We start from the raw sequence: 22935 nt of genomic DNA on the forward strand, positions 1-22935 counted from the left end.
TTTTTAAAATTTGAAAATCATATAATATTTTGTTATATATTCAAATCAATGTATAAAATATTTTTATAATTATCTGTCATATTGAATTAATACAACAAAGTATCAAATAATTTTTAAAAATGTGTAGACATGATCTATACATTAAGAACTTTTAATTTAATGGATGTATCATAAAAGTTTAATGTAAAACATGAGTTATTGAGTAAAGTAAGTCTATCAAGATTTATTCTTAGAGTAAGTGGATTCCTATATATATATATATATATATATATATATATATATATATATATATATATATATATATATATATATATATATATTAAGATGAGGGATTCGTTTACTCTAGGAGTAAGTTTATCTAAACTTACGCTATTCAATAACTTATGCTCTATGCCAAATTTCAACAATCGAACTGTTAATTTAAAAGTTTTTGATGCATAGATCAAATATACAAATTTTTAAAAATTTTTAAAAATATTTGATACTTCATTTTAATAATTCAAATTAATGTATAAAACATTTTTACAATTATCCATCAATTTTAATTAATGAAACAATGTATCAAACATTTTTCAAATTTTTTAAAAATTTACAGACTTAATCTACACATTAAGAACTTTAAATTGAATGGTTGGATTGTTGAAATCTGATATAGAAAATGAGTTATTGAGTGGAGTAAGTTTAGGTAGACTTACTTCTAAAATAAATGAATCCCTCCTCATATTTTAATATTTTAATTTTATAACCTTTAAAATACTTTTAAAAAATAAAAAATAAACTAAAATTTATTGTTAATTTTTATTTTATTTTTTATATTAAGTTACTTATTTTAATAAATATCTACAAAAATCCATAAAGAACCCATGAATATTGAAGAAAAAAAATTGTATGTATTTACTTAATGACTACCCATATGGGTATGAAGATGAGTAACAATAAATATTTGACTAGAGGACAGGTAGTGGGGACTACTATTCACACCTTTCTTGCCTCATTAACTTCCATTTTTGCATCAATTGTTTATTTTGGAAAGGCTGCAACCAAAAATGTGATAACAGCAAGGTGTCTATAGGGGCGTTTTGATTTACTTTCTAGACTTTTAAAGTCAAGTTTTAAAAAAAAAAATGAAGTGATTTGTATTGCAATGGAAGAACATGTTTTAAGAAGATTTGCATCTTTGCTTAAATACGGAACAATTGGTCTTTTATTTGTGTAATAGGGCATTTTAGTAGGGCCAAATCCAAGAAGGGAATTGACTTGGAAACCAATTATGCAAAAGTTAAAAAACATTGACTTTGTGAAAGTAAAAACACATGTATTTTAGGTGAACGAGTGAGGGAACTGTGTTTAATCAAGTTGGTATTACCATTTCTTTCTATTTTTTTTACCTTTAGAAAGGTGTCGCATATACACTCAAATGCATTCAAAGGAACTTCTTAAAAGATGGGGAAGTAGATGAGAAAGGGTTAGTATGGGTATGTTGAGACAAAGTATGTGACTCGAAGAAGAAGGATAGTGTTGGTATAAATATAGAGATTCTAATAATGCTCTATTAGGAAAGTAGATGTGAAAGATGTTGAAGGAAAAATATAGTTTTTGGTGTAAAGTGCTGAGAACAAAATATGGAGACACTAATGGCAAAATAAATAAAAGGAGGCTTAGGAAGTGGTCTGTGTGTGGTGAATTGGTTAATAAAGGTGTGTGACATTACTGACCAAGATTGTTGGTATGAAAAAAAAAAGTATAGCATGATAGAAAAAGGTGATGTTTTAGGAGGATAAATGGATAAGTGAAGTAACTTTGTGTATAAAGGAAAGGCGTTGGTTTGGAAAAAAGAGTATAGCATAGAAAATAGAGGATAGGAAGAAGGCGAAGTATTGGAAGGATAAATGGGCAAGTGGAGAAACTCTCTCTACAAAATATAGTAGGTTATGCATGATCTTATTGAAACAAGCCAACAAAATCATAAGAAAAATATTGTATCATTCTAAATCCATGAATTGAAAAATCTTTCGATCATTTGAAAGTTTAATTTTGTCGATTGATTTAATATAAAAATAATAATTTAATTTAATATTAATGACTTTTTAAGTTTTTGGAGGATAATTTGATACATGACATTTGAAGGATGTAGCATATCTCAAAGTCATAAAGGTGGAGAGTTAGATTGAAAGAGTTTAAGAATGAAATTTAAGATGAAGAAAGAAGTAATTTGAATAAGAGAATCATTTATTGGTAATGGCAAACCTACATACATTTGAAAGGGTGCATTCACATCTCTGACTTTAAGGATAATACTTGTATGTGTAACATCCTGAATCTTTTACATAATTAATTATTATTATTTTATATTTATGGAACTTATTTCATTAAGGGGATTTTATAAAACATTTTAGAGATTTTTAAAACTTTAAGTATTTATAAAAAATTAATTTTTATATGAAATTTTATTTTATTTTATTTTTTAGGCCCAGAATGGGCCGTTCCAAAAAGCGGAATGGGTTGTTCCCATAAACAGAACGGGAGTTCCAAAAAGTGGAACGGGTCGTTCCAGACAAATAAAATGGCCTAAAATCCAAGTTAGAAACGGGTTGTTCCAATTACGATCAATGTGTGTTAAAATGAACTCCAGAACGGGCCATTCTAATTTTGAGAACAGCCCGTTCTGATTTTGAAAACGGACCGTTTTGATTTTGAGAACGGACCGTTCCAGTTGTAAATTTTACATATAACGAATGGCTCTAGAACATGTCATTCCGGATTCAGAACGAGTCGTTCCGGGTACCCCTGAATGCCTATAAATAAGAGGGAGGGGCTGTGAAAAAAATTGTAACTAACGAAGGTAAAAACTTAGAAAGAGAAAGAGAGAGAAAGAGAGAGAGAGAGAGAGAGAGAGAGAGAGAGAGAGAGAGAGAGAGAAAGAAAGAAAGAGGGAATCCAGAGGAGGAGATTAGCAAGGTTCTGCTCTAGTTTCAGCTCCTGTTTATCGAGGTAAGGGAGGGAGTGAGAAATCTTGCTCGAGAGTGTGAGAATAATTGTTGGGTAGTTGGATTGACCCCCAATCCCTTGCTTGATGTATGTTTCTAGAAACATGAATGTGTTCTGTTTTACTTTCTGTTTGCCCTACTGTGTTCCTTGTTGGAAGTAATGAATGAATATGTAATTAATTTTAAAAATAAATAAGTTTTAATATGAATAAGAGTGCTCTCTGTGGATTCCTGTGCGGACCTTATGAGGAACAATTATGACACGACTATGTGAAATATGAACAAATGACATGAGACATAAGAATGGACTATTGAAATAAGGTATGATTATGAGAATATGAAAAATGATGACATGAGGTAATAAATGAAATTCTATAATAAGTCGAATGTTAAGTCAATAAAATAATGAATGTATGACATGCATCATATGTATATATAACTCCAAGTGTGTCGCTTATGTCGCATACTAGTGATGTACTGAGATATTTTAGGTGTACCTTAGGGTCACTAGTGATGTAACAAGCTAACAAGGTGTACCTTAAGGTTAGGGTCACCAGTGATGTAACAAGCTAACAAGGTGTGCCTGAGGGTCACCAGTGATGTATTCATGAATGAAAGTGCCCAGGTATGTTGATGTGCAACATACCAGTGATAAAAAATGTAAACTTTCGTATGGCGCCACAGGCATGCATTTATGAGTCGAGTCCATGGCATTATTGCATGATAATTGAATGTATATTTATTCTAATATATTTATAACTTGAGAGTTATGATTAGTTATGTGTAATTTGTGTGGTATTTGTTATGGCTGCGTATGTGTTGCCTAACATTTATTTCTACATCTAAATTAGAATGAGATGTTTCTCACTCCCTTGTTGCTCTTGTATATGTTTAAATTATGTTGTAGGTGATCATCATCATGAGGATGTTGTTGATGAGGCTTAAGACTTCAGTTGGGCATGCTCTGATAGGATGTGACATCGGGACATAGCTAGCTTAGTTTAAGATGTTATTGTTTTAATAACTTTAGTTTCTTTTCTTTTGTAATTTCTAGCGAAGGGATAACGTAGATAAAGTTTATAATCCAAGGAAAGTGTATGTTAAGAATTGTAATTTTGAACGTTCTTGATGAAAGGCCAAAGTGTGTATCTTTGTTATATTTTTATTACATGATTTGTAGTGTGTTTGGGTATGCGTTTTTGTAAACGTAACCATAATTTTTCACTTTTCGATGCAAGAATTGAGAAGCAACAAAGTTGTTGCTTTGAGTTGAACGGACGTTTACACGATTTAAACTCCAAATGAAACACACCTTTGGAAGTTATAAATTAATTCCTAACTAGGAGGCACTGCCACCTTTGCTGGAATTAATCTATATTTTCCTTTATATGATTTCTTGAGTTTTGATACTTACATGTTGACTTTTATGATTTATGAGTTACGAATGTGAATCTTCTACCTTATGATATTTGAGACAATTGTTTTATCCATGAAAGATGATGTCAACTATGAGAGATTTTATTTACTCAAAAAGAAAAAGAAAAAAAATTTATTATTTACATTTATTGTGTATTAATGTTAGGGTAGAAGGTGTCACAGTATGTGTGTTGAGTTAAGGTTTTTGTCCCTTCTAAATTTATATTGTGAACCCATTGTACTTAACCTTTCATCTATTGTTAATTTTTGTCTTATATTGACTAGTTTATTTCTTATATTTTATTCTCTTTTCAGCTTACTTTTATTTCTTAATGAGTGTTATGTCTTTTTTCATGTAGTACTTATGTATTGATTCACACACCTATATAATAAATATTTTCTTTTTTAAATAAGCTACCCCCACGAAACCAAAGTCTTAGGTTTGTCCTTACTTATTAGGAAACTCGTTGTCAAACATAGTAGCTTTAAAATTAAAATAAGAGTCTTATATTGTTAGATATGGAAAAAGATAATACAAGTGAGTCAAATTAATGATTATAATAGTATTTTATACTTTAAGGTGCATTCCTCAATTTAGATGAATAAAATCAACACAAATTAATAGTAATTAAGGAGAAAAAAATAGGCTATTTTGTTTTCTTTTATTTCCGACATGTATCTTCTTTTATGGATAATTTTGTTTGAAACAGCTTAAAAGACTAAAATGTAGGCACCATTTTAGTTGTGATTTGAATCATAGTTTTGTATGTCATGGAAGACTAACCCATGTTGTCAAGCTTAATTGTATTTTTCATGATTTAGTCTTATTTGAGCCCTTTTGCAACAATTCATTCCTAAGAAAAATCTCTATCATACATTATTTGAGGTGAAAAAAAATTGAGATACAAGACTATTAGATCAAAATACGACCTTGGAACCCTTAGAACATAAGTTTTAATGCTAACAAACTTTAAAGAAATATTTTTCAAATCACATAGAAAGACAAACCAAATAAACGATTGGTTATGATGATGTGTAATCTCTCAAACAAATTCTAAGACAAATGCATTAAATATATATCATTTATGATGTCTACTAACCAAATCATCTTTGTCTATATTATTCCTTAACAAATTGAATGAATAAAAGTTTTTTTGGTACTTAAACTTCAAAAAGGAAGAAATATATGCCTTTTTTGTTAAAAAAAAAAAAAGATAAATAGATATCTCAAAAATGTGTGAAGTCTCAAATAAAGTCATTTTCAATTAACATAAGCAACAATTACTCATGTTTTGTATCTTAAATGTAATAAACAGTCTTCTTGACTAGATAAGAAATGACAATTTGATGAAATGCATTTAATGTTCATATTTAATTCATCAATGAACATTTCTTTCTATAATAAAGGAAGGCGGAGAAAGATGAAACAAGCTTATGAGAAAAGCTTAAGGATTTGCAATAGTTATTTTCAAGAAGTACTTATATAAAAAAGTTTGAAGACTTGGACAGAAGAGTGAACAACATTTGTAAAAATTTAATTCATTATTTTTATATAATGTACTTAAATTCAATCAATTCAATATAGAAATATGTTTCAAATTTATATGTCCAAGTTTTTTATGTCAAATTCATCTTTCATCTCCTCTGGAAAACTAAATCAGTTACATTTTCTTAGCATAAATAATCAAGATCAATCTCAAAGAATTGTTTGTTTCTATAAGTAGTAAAAAGCATAAACTCATCATTTTGTTCGACTATACATTAATCCTTGTCAAAGAATGCAATATATCCACTATCACAAAATTAACTTATACTAAGTAGATTATACTTTAATCCTCCATCATATAACACATTATTAATAGTAGGTATAAAATTCTTACCAATCTTACCTATACCTCTGATCTTTCCTTTACCATTGCCTTTGAAAGAGATTGTTCCTTCATGAGGTTAAAGGTCTAGGAACATAGACCTTTCTCTCGTCATGTGTCACGAGCAATCACTGTCTAGATACTAGTGAAAATCTTTCTTTTTTTTCCCACCAAGGATATTTATAACAGAAATTATTTGATACTTTTTTACCCAAATCTTTTTGGCCCATTTTTCGTTAGTACCCTTGACCTCAAACTTTCTTCTCTATTTCTTTTTATTTCTACATATGTTAGGAGGATGATTGCTCTTTCCGTAGATATTACATAGAATATAGTCTTAGGTCTAGAGAATAATGTCTTTGACTCTGTCTTATTAAGCCCAAGACCAATTTTGTCAAATGACAGTCTTCTATGCTTTAAAAGGATATTCATTTTAGAAGATCCATCAACAAACTTAATAAGATCCCACATAAGTTGAGTTTTTACCTTGCGATATTATAACCTTAGGTGGTTCATTGCTTGTGATTTTGTGTTTGAGAATATGTATCTCTCTAATAGCATATGACAAATCATTATTGAGTTTTTCATTTTTTAATTCCAATAATTTGCATTTTTCTTTAAACATTTTATACTCAAGAGTGATCATGTGAGAGTTTGCTAGAAGAGTTTACTAGAAGAGTTTCATAAGATATCTTTTCTTCACCAGAACTTTCAAAAGAACTAAAACAAGAATTAGAGTCAAATTCTACCTTAAATCTTGTTGCATCTACATGTGTCATGGGACAAATATTGGCCTTCTCCTCATCTAAATTATTGTTGCTACTACTGTCCAGATCTCCCTAGGTGGCCATTAAACTTTTCTTGCCTTTCCTCTTGCTAGTCCATTACTTTATAAGTTAGGACATTCAACCTTTATATGTACAGACTTTTTACACTCATAGTAGATTACCTCTTTGCCTTTTTCTTGGGCAGGTCTCCAGAACCTATCTTTCTTTTTGTGAAAGTTCCTCAATCTTCCTTTCTTGTTCATGAACTTCTTGGACATGAGAGATATTTCATCATCCACTAAGTCTTCAGAACCTTCATCTAAGCTATTATGCTTAGACTCAACCTTTAGAATTTTACCTTTACCCCTCTACTTATTAGTTTCACTAGCTTTGAGAGCAACAGACATTAGCTTTCATATAATCCTTATTGTTTAGATGGAGTTCATGAACCCTCGAGGCTCCTAGAAGTTCATCTAGGTGGACTTGATGAACATTTTCATCTTGTCCATCTAACATGGGTAGTCTTCTTCATTAAAGGTTGGAGGCCTTGTAAGAAAAACTCCTTCAAGCAGGTACTAACCTTCACTACTTCCCATTTTAAGATTTTTTTCTTTAGAACGATTAGATGCTCAACCTCGTCAAAAGCCGAGCTCTAATACCAAACTATGGAGAAAAGAAATACACTAGAAAAGGGCTAAATAATGTTTATCAAAAAATTCAACACTTTTTGAACACAATGAAATAACCTTAAGAGTGTAGATAAAAAGTCAAGAGCAAAGGACACATTATTTTTATACTGGTTCATTTCAACTACCAAGACTACATCTAGTTTTTGATCAAGTTCCATTATCTTTTACAAAGATACAAGCATTATTTCACAAATCATTTCTGGCTCAACTCAAGTATTCTTTGACTTGTCTTTTCAAGCAAGTACCAACTTATTCTTTGAACAATGAAGCCTCTTCAAGTTTCAACAACCAAGTATTTTTTTTATATAATAAAACATCTTAAGGTTTCAAGCAATAACACAATGTTAAACTTGGAAAATCACTTGTTGTTTCATCTTACTGTTAAGACATGATACAACCAATTTAAGTACAATATTTCTTACATAAAGCATACGTTTTTACAATGAGTGTTATCTCTATCTTTCTTAGTCTTCAAACTTCTTTATATAGGTGCTTCATAAAGACGACCATTGCATATCCTCGAGCATCTCTCATAAGGTTGCTTCATTTATCTTTGTCTTCCTTCCTTATTGAGAAAAATGCTTATTGATGCATTAAATGTGTTTCACTAATTGATCACTTCTTATCTAATCAAGAAGACTACTTATCACCTTTAAGGTACCAAATGAAAGGAACTATTGTGTGTGTCAGTTAGAAATGACTTTTTCCTATAAGACCTTGCATGCTTCAAGGGATTTGTTTGTTCTTTTTTCTCTAACAAAAAAGACATGTCTCTGTCCCTTTTTGAAGTGCAAGTACTGAAGAAATTTTTTTTATTTATTTTAATTTGTTAAGAAATAACATAGACAAATATGATTTCGTTATTAGACATCATAAATGGCATATATTAAATGCATTTGTCTTACAAACAAAGTGGTTTGTTTGAGAGGCTACACATCATCATAATCGATCATCTACTCTAATTTGTCTTATAACATGATCTAAAAAACTTTTATTAGAAAAACGTCTAAATTTGTTAGCATTAAAATTGAAACCATGAAGGATTTAAGATTGTTTCTTGATCTAACAAATCTTCATGTTATTAATTGATTTTGTTACATATTAAGATTATGACCTAACTTTGTATAGCCATTTATGAGGACCCAAAATGTCATGCCCTTAATTAGTCATTGACTGAAGTCAATGACTTTGTAAGGAACTTAAGATTCCTAAATAAATAATTACACCTTCAAGAACAAAGTTACCTAGTTTCTACTTTGTTATATCTAAACGAAGTATCATTGGACTTAATAGTCTTTGGATCTCATACAAAAATATCTAACTTGTCTGTAACTCTTATAAACATTATCTCTTTGGTAAAATTATTACCGTGTCAGATTATCTTTTGTAAGCATCAGTTCGAATACCAACCAGCTTTAGAAGAACTTTATTCTAGACCCATTAAGCACACCATGACCAACATTTTTAAAACCTTAATAAAACATTAATTTTTACATTAAATACATCCATAAGAAATCGCAATTACACCATCAAGTCTATACTAGACAAATCAAAATTGAAACCACATTAAATATAATTTTCAAAAAATTATTATAAAAGCCAATAATTAATTATTTGTGTATATCTATAATTAAATGACAATTTTATTTTATTTTTTACACTATTAATACATTCTAATTTAATTCTTAAAATTAAAGGATAAAAATTACACAAAAAATATTACAAAGCTTAAAAACATTTAGTAATACAAAAGAGAACAATTTTATCGAGTAAAAAACATGATAATTTATTTACCACATAGGTCAACTAGTGTCATTCAATCCAACCAATGACTTTAAATTCAAGTTTTAGGAGAGAAAAAAAATTCAGTCCAAAATAATCCTAATTCAAACAAGATCATCTATCATATAAAATAACATAAAAAAGCATGAAATTTTAGCTAAATATATTTTTTATAACAATTAAAATATTTATTAGCTTTAACGCGTTGCATAAGGACGCATGAAAAGCAAATGGAAGGAAGAGACGATAGAGAAATTTGGATATAAACAAATAGTAATATATTTTATTTAATGAAGAATAAAAGCGAAAAAAGATGCGAACTCAGACGGTGATGACACAGTGGTGCACAAGAGCAGCGTTTGGGCACATGAGGATGAGCACCGCCAACGAAGACCTCGACGCTATTTTCAAACAGAAGCGCTTACTCCGAACGCAGGTCCGAAAGACCCTCAAAGCCATCGATCCCTCTCTCAGATCTCACCAAGGTATCTGAATCTCAAATCTCACTCACTCGTTACGCATCAACGCAAACATTTAATTTAACCTATTCTTCTCATTCCCTTATCTGAATCAGAAAACGCCGTTCAAGACGTTGTTTTGGGAGCGCCGTGGTTCAAATCCGCTCGCAGATTGTGCGCCTACATAAGCTGCGCCGCTCTACGCGAAGTCGACACGTACAAACTCCTGTCGCACATTTTGCAGCATGATAATGACGCTACTGGTGCGTCGCATTTTCTCACGCTATGTTTTTAACGCTGAAAACTTGTCACGTTTTTTAACCCCTTCCTCGGAAATATTGCAGGTGGGAAAAGAGTTTATGTGCCACGCGTGGAGGATAAGAACAGCCACATGCGTATGCTCCACATTTCGCGGATCGATGATCTTATTGCCAACTCTATGGACATCTTAGAACCAGCTCCGGTTGATGCTGATGGAAATCCGCGTGAAGATGGTACTTCCCTTGCCCTTTGTTTGCTGCTTTTGTTCTTTTCAAATTGGTTTCTAAAATTAGTAAAACAAACATTAACTTAGGGACTAAACCGATGGATATTTAATGCTTTGGAGATTAGTTATTTAATTTTATTACTTTAGGGACTTTATAAGTGTAATACTTGGAAGACCAAATTGATGGTTCATTCTTTCATTTCTGGCTCTTACTGCTTCATTTTATCAAGGTTTTAAATTGCAGTTGTGGCTATGGTTTTATGGCAATATTTAATATTGCAGATAATTAGGATCAAATGCAACTGATGTGGCTGCAATTGTTGTTGCGGCAAAATCATTGACGTTGTCGTTGTAAATGTGGTTGTGCACAATTTTAAAACTTTGCATTTTAGCTTCCACAGTTATAGTCAGCTTGCAAAAATAATTTGCTTAACTTTAAAATTCAAATTTTAATGTTTTGCATAATGGCACGATTATCAAGTCATACATTGTAACAGCACGTAAGGCTAATATTTGGGAATTTATTCTTCTTTTTATGTAAATTTTTAAATTTCTTGTTTTTCTATGGATCACTGCGAACAGTGTGTTGGTCACATAAATTTATAGGTTGTTTGGGCATTCTAATTGGGTTTCTTCTGCTAAAAGATATGAGTTCCTTTGTTTTATTTAAAGAGAAAACAAGTTAAAGCTTCACAATGACATAACTTTTACAAAGCCCCTTCCACAGACCGGATAAAAGTTATGTGCATCCTTCTCCCTATGTAGACTACTTTTGTGCATTTAATATATATTTTTTTAATAATTCTTGTAGGTTTGAATTCCATTTCATGTAATTTTAATAATCTTGATTGACCAATATCGACAATCATTTGAAAGATCTCTCCTTGGTACAGTTATGCAGGCGAATGATCCAGTTGATTTGTTCATTTTACCTGGTGAGCATCTTATTTCTGATTGAATTGCTATTGTCTAAGTTTGAATGTAGCTAATCATTTTCTGTTGTTTTTCTTCCCAGGACTGGCGTTTGACAGATCTGGAAGACGTTTAGGTCGTGGTGGAGGGTATGTTTTTTTATTTATCTCTTCTGTTTAAACAGTTGAAATTTGTCTGTGTTTATAAATTTTCAGTTGCACAGAATTTGTGAGTTGAATTAATAATTCTGGCCTGTCCTATAGTACCTACCAATATTGCTAAAACTTTGTTAGAATGGTGACTACTTTTCAGACTCTTATGCTTTATTCTGACATTTCACTTATTATATCCTGACCTATTATTTTGCCATTAATTCTATAAAAGCACAGTCCAAGGTTTGTTACACTTAATATGCCCCCTCTACAGTTACTATGATACCTTCCTGAAGAATTACCAAGACCTTGCAAAGACACGGAATTGGAAGCAACCCTTATTGGGTAAGCATTTCTTCCTTTCTAGGATACATATTTTGGTAGAACCAACCAAACCTACAAAATGTAGCATGATCAAGCTATTTGGCTTTGGATTTGCAGTTGCACTGTCATACTCCGAACAAATACTGGATGAAGGAGTAATACCTATGACTTCATCTGATTTTCCAGTTGATGCTCTTGTATCTCCAGAAGGTGTGATTCCGATCAGTACAGCTGCCTTAAACAGGTATCACTGAACAAACTCGTTTAGTTCTGGAATTTGTTAATGAGTGACAGTAGGATCCTTGTTAAGGAATTATAATTATAATTCAATTTTTAACCACAGATTCTAGAGACGAGTGGACGTTCCCCTTTAGGCTCAAATTTTAAAAACCATTTGTATTCAATCCTCAACCTGAACTGTTCCTCTCTTAACCCCGCTCACCTTGCCCTACCTCAACCTTGCCACTTTTGATTTGTTTTTTTGTTTATGATTAATGGACTGGTCTTGTGGATGGATGTTTAATTTAATTGTTTTCTGATTTGTTTTATGGTTTATGAATGTTCTTGAGGATTTATGGACTGTTCTTGTGGATGCATGTTGGATTACCCAGTGCTTGTTCTTCTGATAATCTTCTGTTTTTTTCCCTCTTTCTGGTTGATGGGTCTACCAAGTCTAAAACATTGTTATATTATAAACAACTGTATCTTATATAAGATACAATGCTTAAAATTAAGCAACTCACCATGCCACCTAGATTCTCCCTGATGGGGGAAAAATTGAAGATACAGTTGCATGAGTTTAAGATACAACCATTGTGGATGCTCTAGGAGCGTTGGTCTAAACACCTTTCATTTTTTGCTATGTTGAATTCTATCAATTTGAGTCATTTTAACTAAGTGAACAATTCCAGAATGGATGTCTGACACTGGACTTTCAAAGCTGATCCTTATACTTTCAATACTGCATCTTCAATAAAATTTTGTGGTTTCTTAAGTGTCGGCACCAGATATTTGGATCTGCGGTTTTGTGCAACAATTAAAGGGTAACCAATTGATCAAGTGACACTGGACTGCCCTGAATGATTGGCATCCATCCTTATTGGAAGTTTCAATACACTGGACTGCCCTGTAATGTTTGAACTATGAAGTTTGAAGTTAACTTTCTTAAAGCACTCGTGTTTCAGCAGCAGTGGCTATGCTTTAACTTATTGTATTGTTAATTATAGTGTTTATTGGGCTAGCGATATTTCCCAAACTTTCTTGTTTCTTGGTTCTTGGTTCAAAACCTCGAATATCTTGCATGCCCGAAGAGTCCCATCATCCCTTGATGAAAGGGCATAGGGAGTTAAATGCCATTTCAGAGCTAGTTATTCAAAAAAAAAAAAAATTGGACCATTTAATAGGTGTGATGTCTAATTTGTTGTGCGGAAATTGGAAATTGAGCTTGATTGGAGTTGACCAACGATTCACTAGCAAATGAGTCGAATATTGTTTGGAAAAGGTTTGTTTGTCTTGTATTATTTGGTTAGAATGTGACAAGTTATCCGTACTGTGGTGGGAAACTTTTCCATGCTATAACCGTGAATCATTTTTTTTTCTTAATATTTGTGAGTTGTATATTCTTATTTACTGAACTCTAGTTCACAAGTGTTTTCCATGCTACAACCACGAGCTCAACTTATTGAATCCAAATAGAATTAAAAAACAAAAACCATGAGCTACGTGACCTCGTTTAGTTTCCTAGCTAAACCGCAATGGTTTTTGGGATGAGCAATGTGATTGCATGATCCTTCTACTCATAACCACTAACAAACTACACAATGGACTTGAAGAAAGAATCAAAGAAATGGTTTTTGGTTTAAAAGAGTTCACGTAAACCACTCTAGTCTTCGATCAATTTTTGGAAATTCTATTTGGGGAAGTATTGTTGCTAGTATCGTTAATTATAATTACCATATATGTATGAATTAATAGTTGAAAACAATCTAAGCAGCTCCATATAAGTACTATTACGGGCGCTTATGCTGCTCGACTGAATCTTGAAATCGGGATTTGCTGCATGATCCATAATGACAATTAACAGTGTAAACAAACACAGGAGGGAGTACTATGAAAATTATGAAATTATGGAAGTTCTCATCTGATTGAAGAGAGAGGAGAGAAAATCAACTTAAGAGCATTTACAATGGAAGTTGTTTACGAGCAATTCTCATTCACTTTAAATGGGTCCTATTGTGTCACATTACTTATAAGTAATTTATATTATATTTTTACAATTTTTGCTCTAACGGGAATTGCTTATAAACACCTATACTTTTTTACAACTCATATTACACTTTTTGACAACTTACATTATACTTTATGATAAATTTTTAAAAAATTAATTATTATGGATAATATATAAATATGAATAATAAACAAAAAAAATACAATAGTAAAAAGAAATTACATAATAAAAAGAATTACCAAAAATTACAAAAAAATTAAATATAAAAACTAAGATTACATAATACTAGATAAGTTATTTATAACGACAAATTATTTATAATAATAAATACGCACTAATTTTCGTTATTATGATGTTCAAAACGTACCTAAATATGTTTCACCAAGTCGTGTTGTAGTTGTTAGTGTTGCTGGCTATCACGAAGATGTGCCCTCTTTTGTAAGTATGTTGTAGTAAAAATAGGATGAGGACCAATAGATACATTGGTAGTAAAGACTTCCTTACCACCATTATCATAATCAAAATTAATATTGTATGTGTGTCTCTCATCTTCAATTATCATGTTATGTAGTATGATGTGTGCATACATGATATTCTTCAAGCATGTTGCACAATTGCAAATCGAGATTGCAATACTCCGAATGCTCGTTCTACATCTTTTCTTGTCGATTCTTGTCGTTCGACAAATAATTTCCTCTTTTCTCCTTGCAAATCGAGATTGCAACACTTTTTTCTAACATTGCTTTTGTCGTATTATCCAATTCCTTTTTTTCGAAAGATGTTTTGTCAACCTTTGCTTTACTCTTTCTTTTCGCTGCTTTTTGACCTATTGGACTAGACATTGGTGTTGTTGAGTCATATTCTTAACAATAATTGGTTGCATGTGTTAGAAGACATTGAGTATTGCCCAGATTTAGAGATCTTTGATCTTTTAGAAGAGCTCTTCATTGATTCAGATTTCTATTTTGGCTCATCTCTTAATAATAACCATACATGCTCAAAATTGAATTTATCACCTACATCTTGTGATAGACTATGGTCAAGGCCAAGGAATCCAAGAGGTGATATCTTAAAAGAACCAAGAGGAATGAGATGATCTTAAAGACCTTTTTCATATGTTTGTATATATAGTAGTTTCTTTGTATAGGCTTATTTTTGTCTTTGTATTTGTGAGACACTTTACTTGCTTTCTATGAAGCACGGATACTTCAATTTGTTTCACGTATCCGTATCCGATACGTATCCGACACGATACTCTTGGATACTTCACCGATACGTGTCAATGAAGTATCCTAGCCTTTAAAAATATTATAAAAATTTTATTTAATTTTGATACTTTCAGATACTTCACCGATATTTATTAGTGATACGTATCAATAAAGTGTTCAAATTTTTGAAAAATTATGAAATATCCATTACAACTAAATAAGATATATAAACATGTTTAATATAGAAACATAGAATTATTGGTCATTGATGAACACGTATCTTACAAGTATCGTATCCTATATATTTTTAAATATCGTATCACCGTATCGGATACGTGTCGTATCCGATACGCATATCGTATCGGTGCATCATAGCTTGCTTTTAACTAGTGATTGTATATTGATTTTAGGGTGGGTTACTTGGAGAGTTTAACTCCATTTAACCTTCTTTGTTGATACATTCATTTTATATTTTTTCAGTAGGGAAAAAGGGGTAGCATTTAGTAATGCTTGAGGGTGTGACTAGTAATTGGGCCAGAACTGGGCCTAGGCAAAATTTTGCATATTAGACTCATTTTGCTCCTAATTTTTCATAGATTTGATTTAGCTAGGTCTCGTCGTCATATGATGAACCTAACTAAATCAAATCAAATATTTTTGAAATAAATCATAGAGCATTTTTGAGCCTTGGCCGCCTAGCTCATTCCTTTTGTTCTTGGCCGAAATTTCTAGCTTCTCTTACAAGCTTTGAAGTTTGCCTTCCAAGCTTCTAAACTTAGTAGGTTTGGCTGACCTTACCATGGTTCTTAAGTGAACCATGGTCAAGGTTAGCTTCTCTTACAAGTTTTAGAAACCATGGATGGTTAGCTACAGCTTACCATGGTTCCTAGTGAACCATGGTTAAGGTTAGCTTCCTCTACAAGCTACCTCTCCCTATATATTTCTAAATTGCTCATTGTACTTCAATTTTTGAGATATGAAATCAGAATTTGACTCAAATTCTCTTCTCTTAAAGTCCTAAATTTCGTGGAGAAACTTTCTCTCTAAGTTTCTCTCAAAGGTTTCCAACCTTTTAGCTTGTTCAACAAGCTTCATCACTCTTTCATGGAGTAATCGAACCTCCTTGGTGATTCTCCTCCATTGGAGATTGCTTCATGGAGCTTCAAGTGTTGTTTTGAAGATTTACCTCAAGAGTATTTTGGTCCTATACAAGGAAGCTTGGATGAACAACAATCTTCACCAAGGAGTTCCATCATCTTGTGAGTAAGTTTTATATGCATTTGCCATGATTTTTTTTTGTTTTGAGTTGCCACTTTTTTTTTTTATCACGAGCTTGTTTATAACATCTGACAAATAATTGAACTACTTTATTGATTCGAGATCAATGACTTTTTAACTAACCTGGATTCCTTTCTGCAAATTGATTACGATTGTTGTTATAGTTCTCTTTGATTCTTATCCATAAACTATTTTCAGTTTGATCATCTCCCATAATTGGATCATTTGAAATGTTGAGCCATGATTGAATAAGTAGATTATCCTCTTCGATAGAAAAACTAACACATGATTTTTTTAGTACATATTTCTTCTCCTTGTTGTCCTCCTACATCAAGTGTGATGTTCTCTAGCCCAACTTGACACTCAGATATTGAACCAATTGGTGAATCTGTTTCTCAATCTAATGACTCCATAACTTTTTTGGAAAACATTGAAGGCCTATGAAACATATTAGGATTGGTTGGTATTGGTGGTGGATACATAAAAAAATGGGGATTCAGAGAATTATCATTGGTAGAGTGTGGTGATGGTGGGTATATAAAAAAATGAGGATATTGAGAATTTTCACCGGAAGGGGGTGGAGGTGGTGCTTGGTTTTGTAAATAATTAAAATAACTTTGAAAATTATATTGATTGGGATCCATGTGCTAGAACACACAAAAAAATTGCATATGAATAACAATAAAATAGGCGATTTTTTTTAAGCCCCCTGTTTGTTTTAGGGGATTTACTGTTCACGACGAACGAATGGTGAAGAAACTTGACGTTTGTTTCCACTGATTTGCACCGAAAGAAGCGAAGAAAAGTGGGAGAACCCGCATGGCCGTTCCTCATGAAGTTGTGAAGAAAAGAGATGAAAGCCACGTAAGAAATGAGAAAACCCGATAATACCCCTGCCCAAAAGTTGAAAAGAGATGAAGCTCTGTCATGCTCATGCATGCAGAGACTATGCCATGCAGCAAAGGAATCTCTGCCATGGTTCACGAGTCTTTGTCCTTCGTTTGAATGGCATAGTAACGCGTTTGAAATGGGGCTGAATGGGTCTCACTAGTCACGCATTTATAAGAGACTTGGAAGCTCTGTGTGTGCTGTGTGCTCGTGCGAGGGTGGTTGTTGCTGTAGTGATTCTCGACGGGGTAGCCATTGAAGGTAAGTTTCATTTCTTTATGCATGAGGGAGGGTAGCCGAGGTATGAGAATGAAGAATGGAGGGTAAACCGCGGTGAAAAACTGAACTCCCAGCCAGCATAATCGATTATGCATGGCACATAATCGATTATGCCTCAGCATAATCGATTATGCCAGCTCATAATCGATTATGTGCCATATATAATCGATTATGGTGGCATATTTTTGCTTCCAGGCGCGTTCCTTCCTCGTCGCTGTTGTGGGGTTGTGGGATTGTTAGGATGATTTTGTGCTTCTCGTTTCATTTGTTTATTTGTTTTTTAATTCTATAAAATTCAATCAGCTCACACCCTTTCTTTAATTCTATTTTATTAGTTTAATTAATTAATTAATTTGTACTCTAATTTGATGTCACTTTAGCCATTGTCAGTTGCCATTGCCAACTTTTTTTTTAATAAATAAATGGCCACTGTTATAATGTCCCTTCCCGGGAAGGGAGCCTATTCAATATTTAATATAATACATTAGTGGAGTTTATATGTGGATAATATATAATGTGGTTCAAAGTTTTGTTTGTGCATGGATCCTATTTCTCTCGCGTCTGTCAAATGCCACATTAATTTGTTAATGAATAATGGTTATTTAATACTCTTTTTCATATATATATATATATATATATATATATATATATATATATAAGAGAGCACTGACATCTATGATTAGACCATAGCTGCAGGGCCGAAATGTCAGAAATGTAGGAAGTTTTAACATTAACGACAAACTCCTACATTATGTCTACGTCCATATATTGGCTCCCCGATCAAGTAACTTTTCCCAACTCTTGTAGGAAGACATTTTTGTGTTATGGGCCTTAAAGAATAACATTTTGATCAACTAGCCTCATTATATCATGCAACACATGGTCAAATGCAAGGACAATGGGATGCCTCTTCCATACCCCATTTTAATTTCACGCATTTTGGTTGTTTCTAACGTAGACTTATCAATTGATGTTGCAATCGAATTAGGGTGGCCACATTTTTTTAATAAAAAAACCTTGAAAAAATTAAATGTCGTGAATGTCAACGAGGTTTGGTTACATGACAGGGATAATCATGATCATGGCCAAAATGTTGAAGATGAAGACCAAGCAATACTTGAGGACCATGCTGACGAGCAGTCTGCCGACATCACACAACAAGCTCCAGTCCAGTATGATGGTCAAATGCTTTCCCAAATATGGACTGGCATTCAAGGGTTACAAGAAGGATTAAATAATTTGACCATCAATGTTAACAGAGGTTTCGATCGAGTACATAACAGGCTTGATGACCTCGAACAAAAATTTGATGACTTTCGGCGTTCATTTGAATAAACTATGTTATCTTATTTTCTTTTTTATTATTGTAATTTAAATATATTTTATTTAGTTGCAACGTTTTTCATTTCTATTGTTTTATATCATATTTAATTATTGTTTACTTAATTGATGACTGAATTGTATTTTCTGTTTTATTTTACAAATATGTTATTACTCATCTACTTTGTAATGTTAAAAATTTCTTAATTTTTTAATTGGTAAAAATTAACTTGTATAATTAACAAATGTATCTTCATTTCATTCTAATTTATGTCAATGATTTATCAATTTTTTTAATTTATTATTTAACTTTCAAAAATTTTATTGTACATTTTTTTATATTAAGAAAATTCTATTATTTAAATATTGATATCAAAAAGTAAAAATATAAAAAAAAATAAAGTAATACATGTTTATAAAATTAAAATAATAACACTTTCATAAACATTAATAAAATAATGTTAGAAAATATAATTATCATAATATATTTTGTTATTATTATTTATTATTATAAATATTATTATTATTATTATTATTATTATTATTATTTATTATTATAATTAGTATCATTATTATTTATTATGATTCTTATTATTTTTTTAATATTTATTATTATTATCATTATTTATTATTTTTTTAATAAATTATACCTATTAATATAATTTTATTGTAATTATTATTATTTACAATAAATAATATTCTACTCATTTTTAATTCAAGGGTAAAAGTGTAAATTACATATTCATCTATTAAATTTTTAATTTTTATATATCACATCAATCAATTTCTACACAAATTCTCACAAACTTTTCGCTCACTTTTCACTATCTTTCCCTTAATTTAAACAACCTCACTTTTCACTCTCTTTCTCTTCAAATATTTCCTTTTCCACTCTCCCAAATCCATCCTTCAATCCAAACACAACCTGAGTGAATAGTGAACGTGAATAACAGTAAATCTAAATAGTGAATCAATTTATACACACGGGTATCATTCAACGTTCAATTTTTTTTCTTCTAATGTCTCTTTCTTTTTCTCCCAATGTCTCTTAAGTATACTTTCCCAATGTCTCTCAACGTTCAATTTTTGGATGTCTTTCAACATCTCTCTTTTGTCTTTCATTATATCTTTTCTCAACGTCTCTCTTTTCTTTCTCTCATTCTCTCTCGTTCTCTCTTTTGTCTCTCTCTTTCCCGGGCGGTGGCTGGTGGGTGGTGGGTGGGGGCGACGACCACATGGAGTGGGTGGTTTGAGGGCGGTGGATCTAACCGACGCGAGGTTGAACAGATAGAGCTCTCTCTAGGACAGTGGATCTGACTTAGCGACAAGCGCGTTGCCTTCGTCGGAGGTGAGCACGATGAGGAGCGCGCCCTTGGCCTTGGCGCACGACATGAGGTGGTGGAGCTCCTCCGTGGCACCGGACTTGCTAAAGAGGACAACGACGACACGGTCGGTGAGGATCCCAACGTTGCTGTGGAGTGCATCGAGCAACGATAGGAAGGTGAGCGGACGTCGACGAAGATGAGGAGACGGTGACCTTGGGGATTGGTTGGTGCTGGTGCGACGGCCATGGGGACTGGCTGGTGTGGGGACGACGGTGCTCTTCGGCAATTCTTGGTTTCTTTGAGTTTTGTTTGCGAAATCTCCGTGCACGTTCCGGCTTGGAACCGGATGAATCAATCACACCTCTCCAGTTAGAATTTCATAGTCCTAAGCACCATTCCTTGCTGAAGCAACGAAGCTAAAAAAATTTGAACTTTTCTTGCCTCATCAGCTCACTCCAATGGCAAATTCTTGTAAGCTCTGTTATTTATTTTTAAGATACATCTAAGCACCCAGCCGAAGGTGCTCTAAGAAAACTTTTACATGAATACAGAATGTTGACGTCTGACGTGTTTCATTGTAGCCAATTACTAACATTTTTATCTTGATAACAATTGAATTAATGGAAAACACACACACCCAAAAAAAAAAAAGTTTCCTGGTAGTTAGGGTGTTTGTGGGACGGGTACGCTCATATTCTTACACGGCATGAAAGTTTCATGAGGTCAATTTTTCATACGATCAAGACTTGACAAATGTAGGATATGGCTGAGTCAATTCAACTTAGTATAATATATTAATTTTAATATTATATCTAGTTAAATTATAAATTAATATACAACCACAATTAAGATATAATTAACAATATATATTTTAAGTTGAATGATACAAATATAAATACAATAGCATATTAGACAACATTATTTATTAAGTTAAGAAGTTTTATTATCAATAAATAATTATTTGAAAATGATGAAATATATAACATTGGATCATGTTGAGACGACTTGAAGGGTAATTTGAATCCATCTTAAAAAAATATAAGGATTAATTTGTTAAATCTGAACTCATCAAAAGTTCTTTTGAATTGCGTCAAGTCAATGGGACGAGCCGGGTCACTGACAACTCCACTAGTGGTCTAGTAGTAATTAGTGTTTCAGCTTATGACTCCACTCTAAAATAAAATGCACTTCCAATTACATTATTGTTTTTCAATTACTATTATTTCCGTTCCTTAGGCGAACCACAAGGGTTAGTTTGATTATGAGAGTTGAGATAGTTTGCATGAAGTCATAGATATTAACTTCATTGCAACTTATGTAGATCCTTTTAAGATAATTGTTCTTTTTATGTGTCATTTTAAATCTAATACAATATTAATTATTATTTTTTCAATTATATCTTAACCTTTACCTAAATTTTAATTATTTTTCACATTGTTGAGAGAAATGAAAATAGAAAATGACAGAGATTCATCAATATATAAAAATAAAAATAAAAATTTAGAGCTACATATAAAAAATTTGATAAAATATTTGGGGGAAAAATAAGCAAATGAAAGGGTGGGCGTGCTTAGAGAGTGGGGAGAGGGGAGAAGGAGAATAAAAAAAACTAAGGTGAGAAGATCAAAAGAGGTGGGTGTCAAAATTAGAGGTGGGTAATGGGCGGGTTCAGTCGGATTCTGGTAAAAAATGTTCAACTCATTATAAACCGACTTTGGAAAATGTGACTCATATCCAACCAACTGAGCTTTCAATTTGAGACAGTTCGGGTCGAAATGGATTCGGATTTGAGCAGGTGGTACAATCGGGTTTGAAGTTTTTTGTAGACCAAGTTATCTTAACGAAGGTGAAACTTAAAATAGTAAAAAAATATATTTTTAAAATAGTGTACATAAATATAATGAATGTGACAATAGATGGTGTAAGTAGATTCGTAGATGAAACATTCACAAACTAAAGAAGCAAAAATAAAAGATAACAAACCCATAGTTGTTACATGCAAAAGAAATCTAAAGTTAGATTACAAAACCTATAAGAAATCACAACCTCACAAATTGTACTCAAAATAAATATAAGAAGATAGAAAAGAAAGACAAAGAAACAAAGCGAAAACTCTAAAAAATGACTAGTGTGTTGAGAAGTTGAATGAGGAAGGAGAAGACAAAATAAATATCTAGGTTATGAGAAAAAGAAAAAAAAAAGTTACAAATTGATGACTATATTATATTTGAAATAAAGACTTTTGAGTTGAACTATTGTTGTTTAGTTATAAAAACGTAATAAAAATCTAAACTTATCTCATTTTCAGTTGGGTTCGGCTTTTAGCAGGTTTAAAAATTCAAAACCAAACCCGTCCAATATAACATGTATAAAATTAAAATTTTAACCTAATTTATCCATAAGATCCACCTGAACTCACCCAAAAGTAATATTTTTTATCAGATTTTTCGGGTTCGGTTTGGGTCTTGATTTAATGCTCACCCCTAGTCAAAATCATAAGCCTATTCAGGGTGAGGTATAAGGAACATAAAATTCCTGTGGTGTAGTGGGCAGATGTACAATTATTGA

The 22935-nt window shown here is 32.0% G+C and overlaps 1 protein-coding gene across 4 annotated transcripts; it reads left to right on the forward strand.

The window, feature by feature from the left end:
- Window positions 1-9762: 9762 nt before the first annotated feature.
- On the forward strand, window positions 9763-19180 carry 5-FCL (5-formyltetrahydrofolate cycloligase). 4 transcript variants are annotated; one of them, XM_020348901.3, is made up of 8 exons: window positions 9763-9994; window positions 10084-10230; window positions 10312-10461; window positions 11348-11389; window positions 11470-11515; window positions 11793-11863; window positions 11960-12086; window positions 18790-19180. In XM_020348901.3, exons 1-8 carry the CDS (start codon window positions 9823-9825, stop codon window positions 19055-19057), a joined length of 1023 nt encoding a protein of 340 aa, XP_020204490.1. In that variant the 5' UTR covers window positions 9763-9822; the 3' UTR covers window positions 19058-19180. The 4 variants fall into 4 exon arrangements, with proteins under 4 accessions (XP_020204490.1, XP_020204491.1, XP_020204492.1 ...); XM_020348902.3 differs by lacking the exon at window positions 18790-19180 and adding an exon at window positions 12838-13444 and having other exon boundaries at window positions 9770-9994; XM_020348903.3 differs by lacking the exon at window positions 18790-19180 and adding an exon at window positions 12754-13444 and having other exon boundaries at window positions 9772-9994.
- Window positions 19181-22935: the final 3755 nt, after the last annotated feature.

This window comes from Cajanus cajan, chromosome 6 (assembly GCF_000230855.2).
Source record: "Cajanus cajan strain Asha chromosome 6, NIPB_CcT2T_4, whole genome shotgun sequence".
Lineage (NCBI taxonomy): Eukaryota > Viridiplantae > Streptophyta > Magnoliopsida > Fabales > Fabaceae > Cajanus > Cajanus cajan.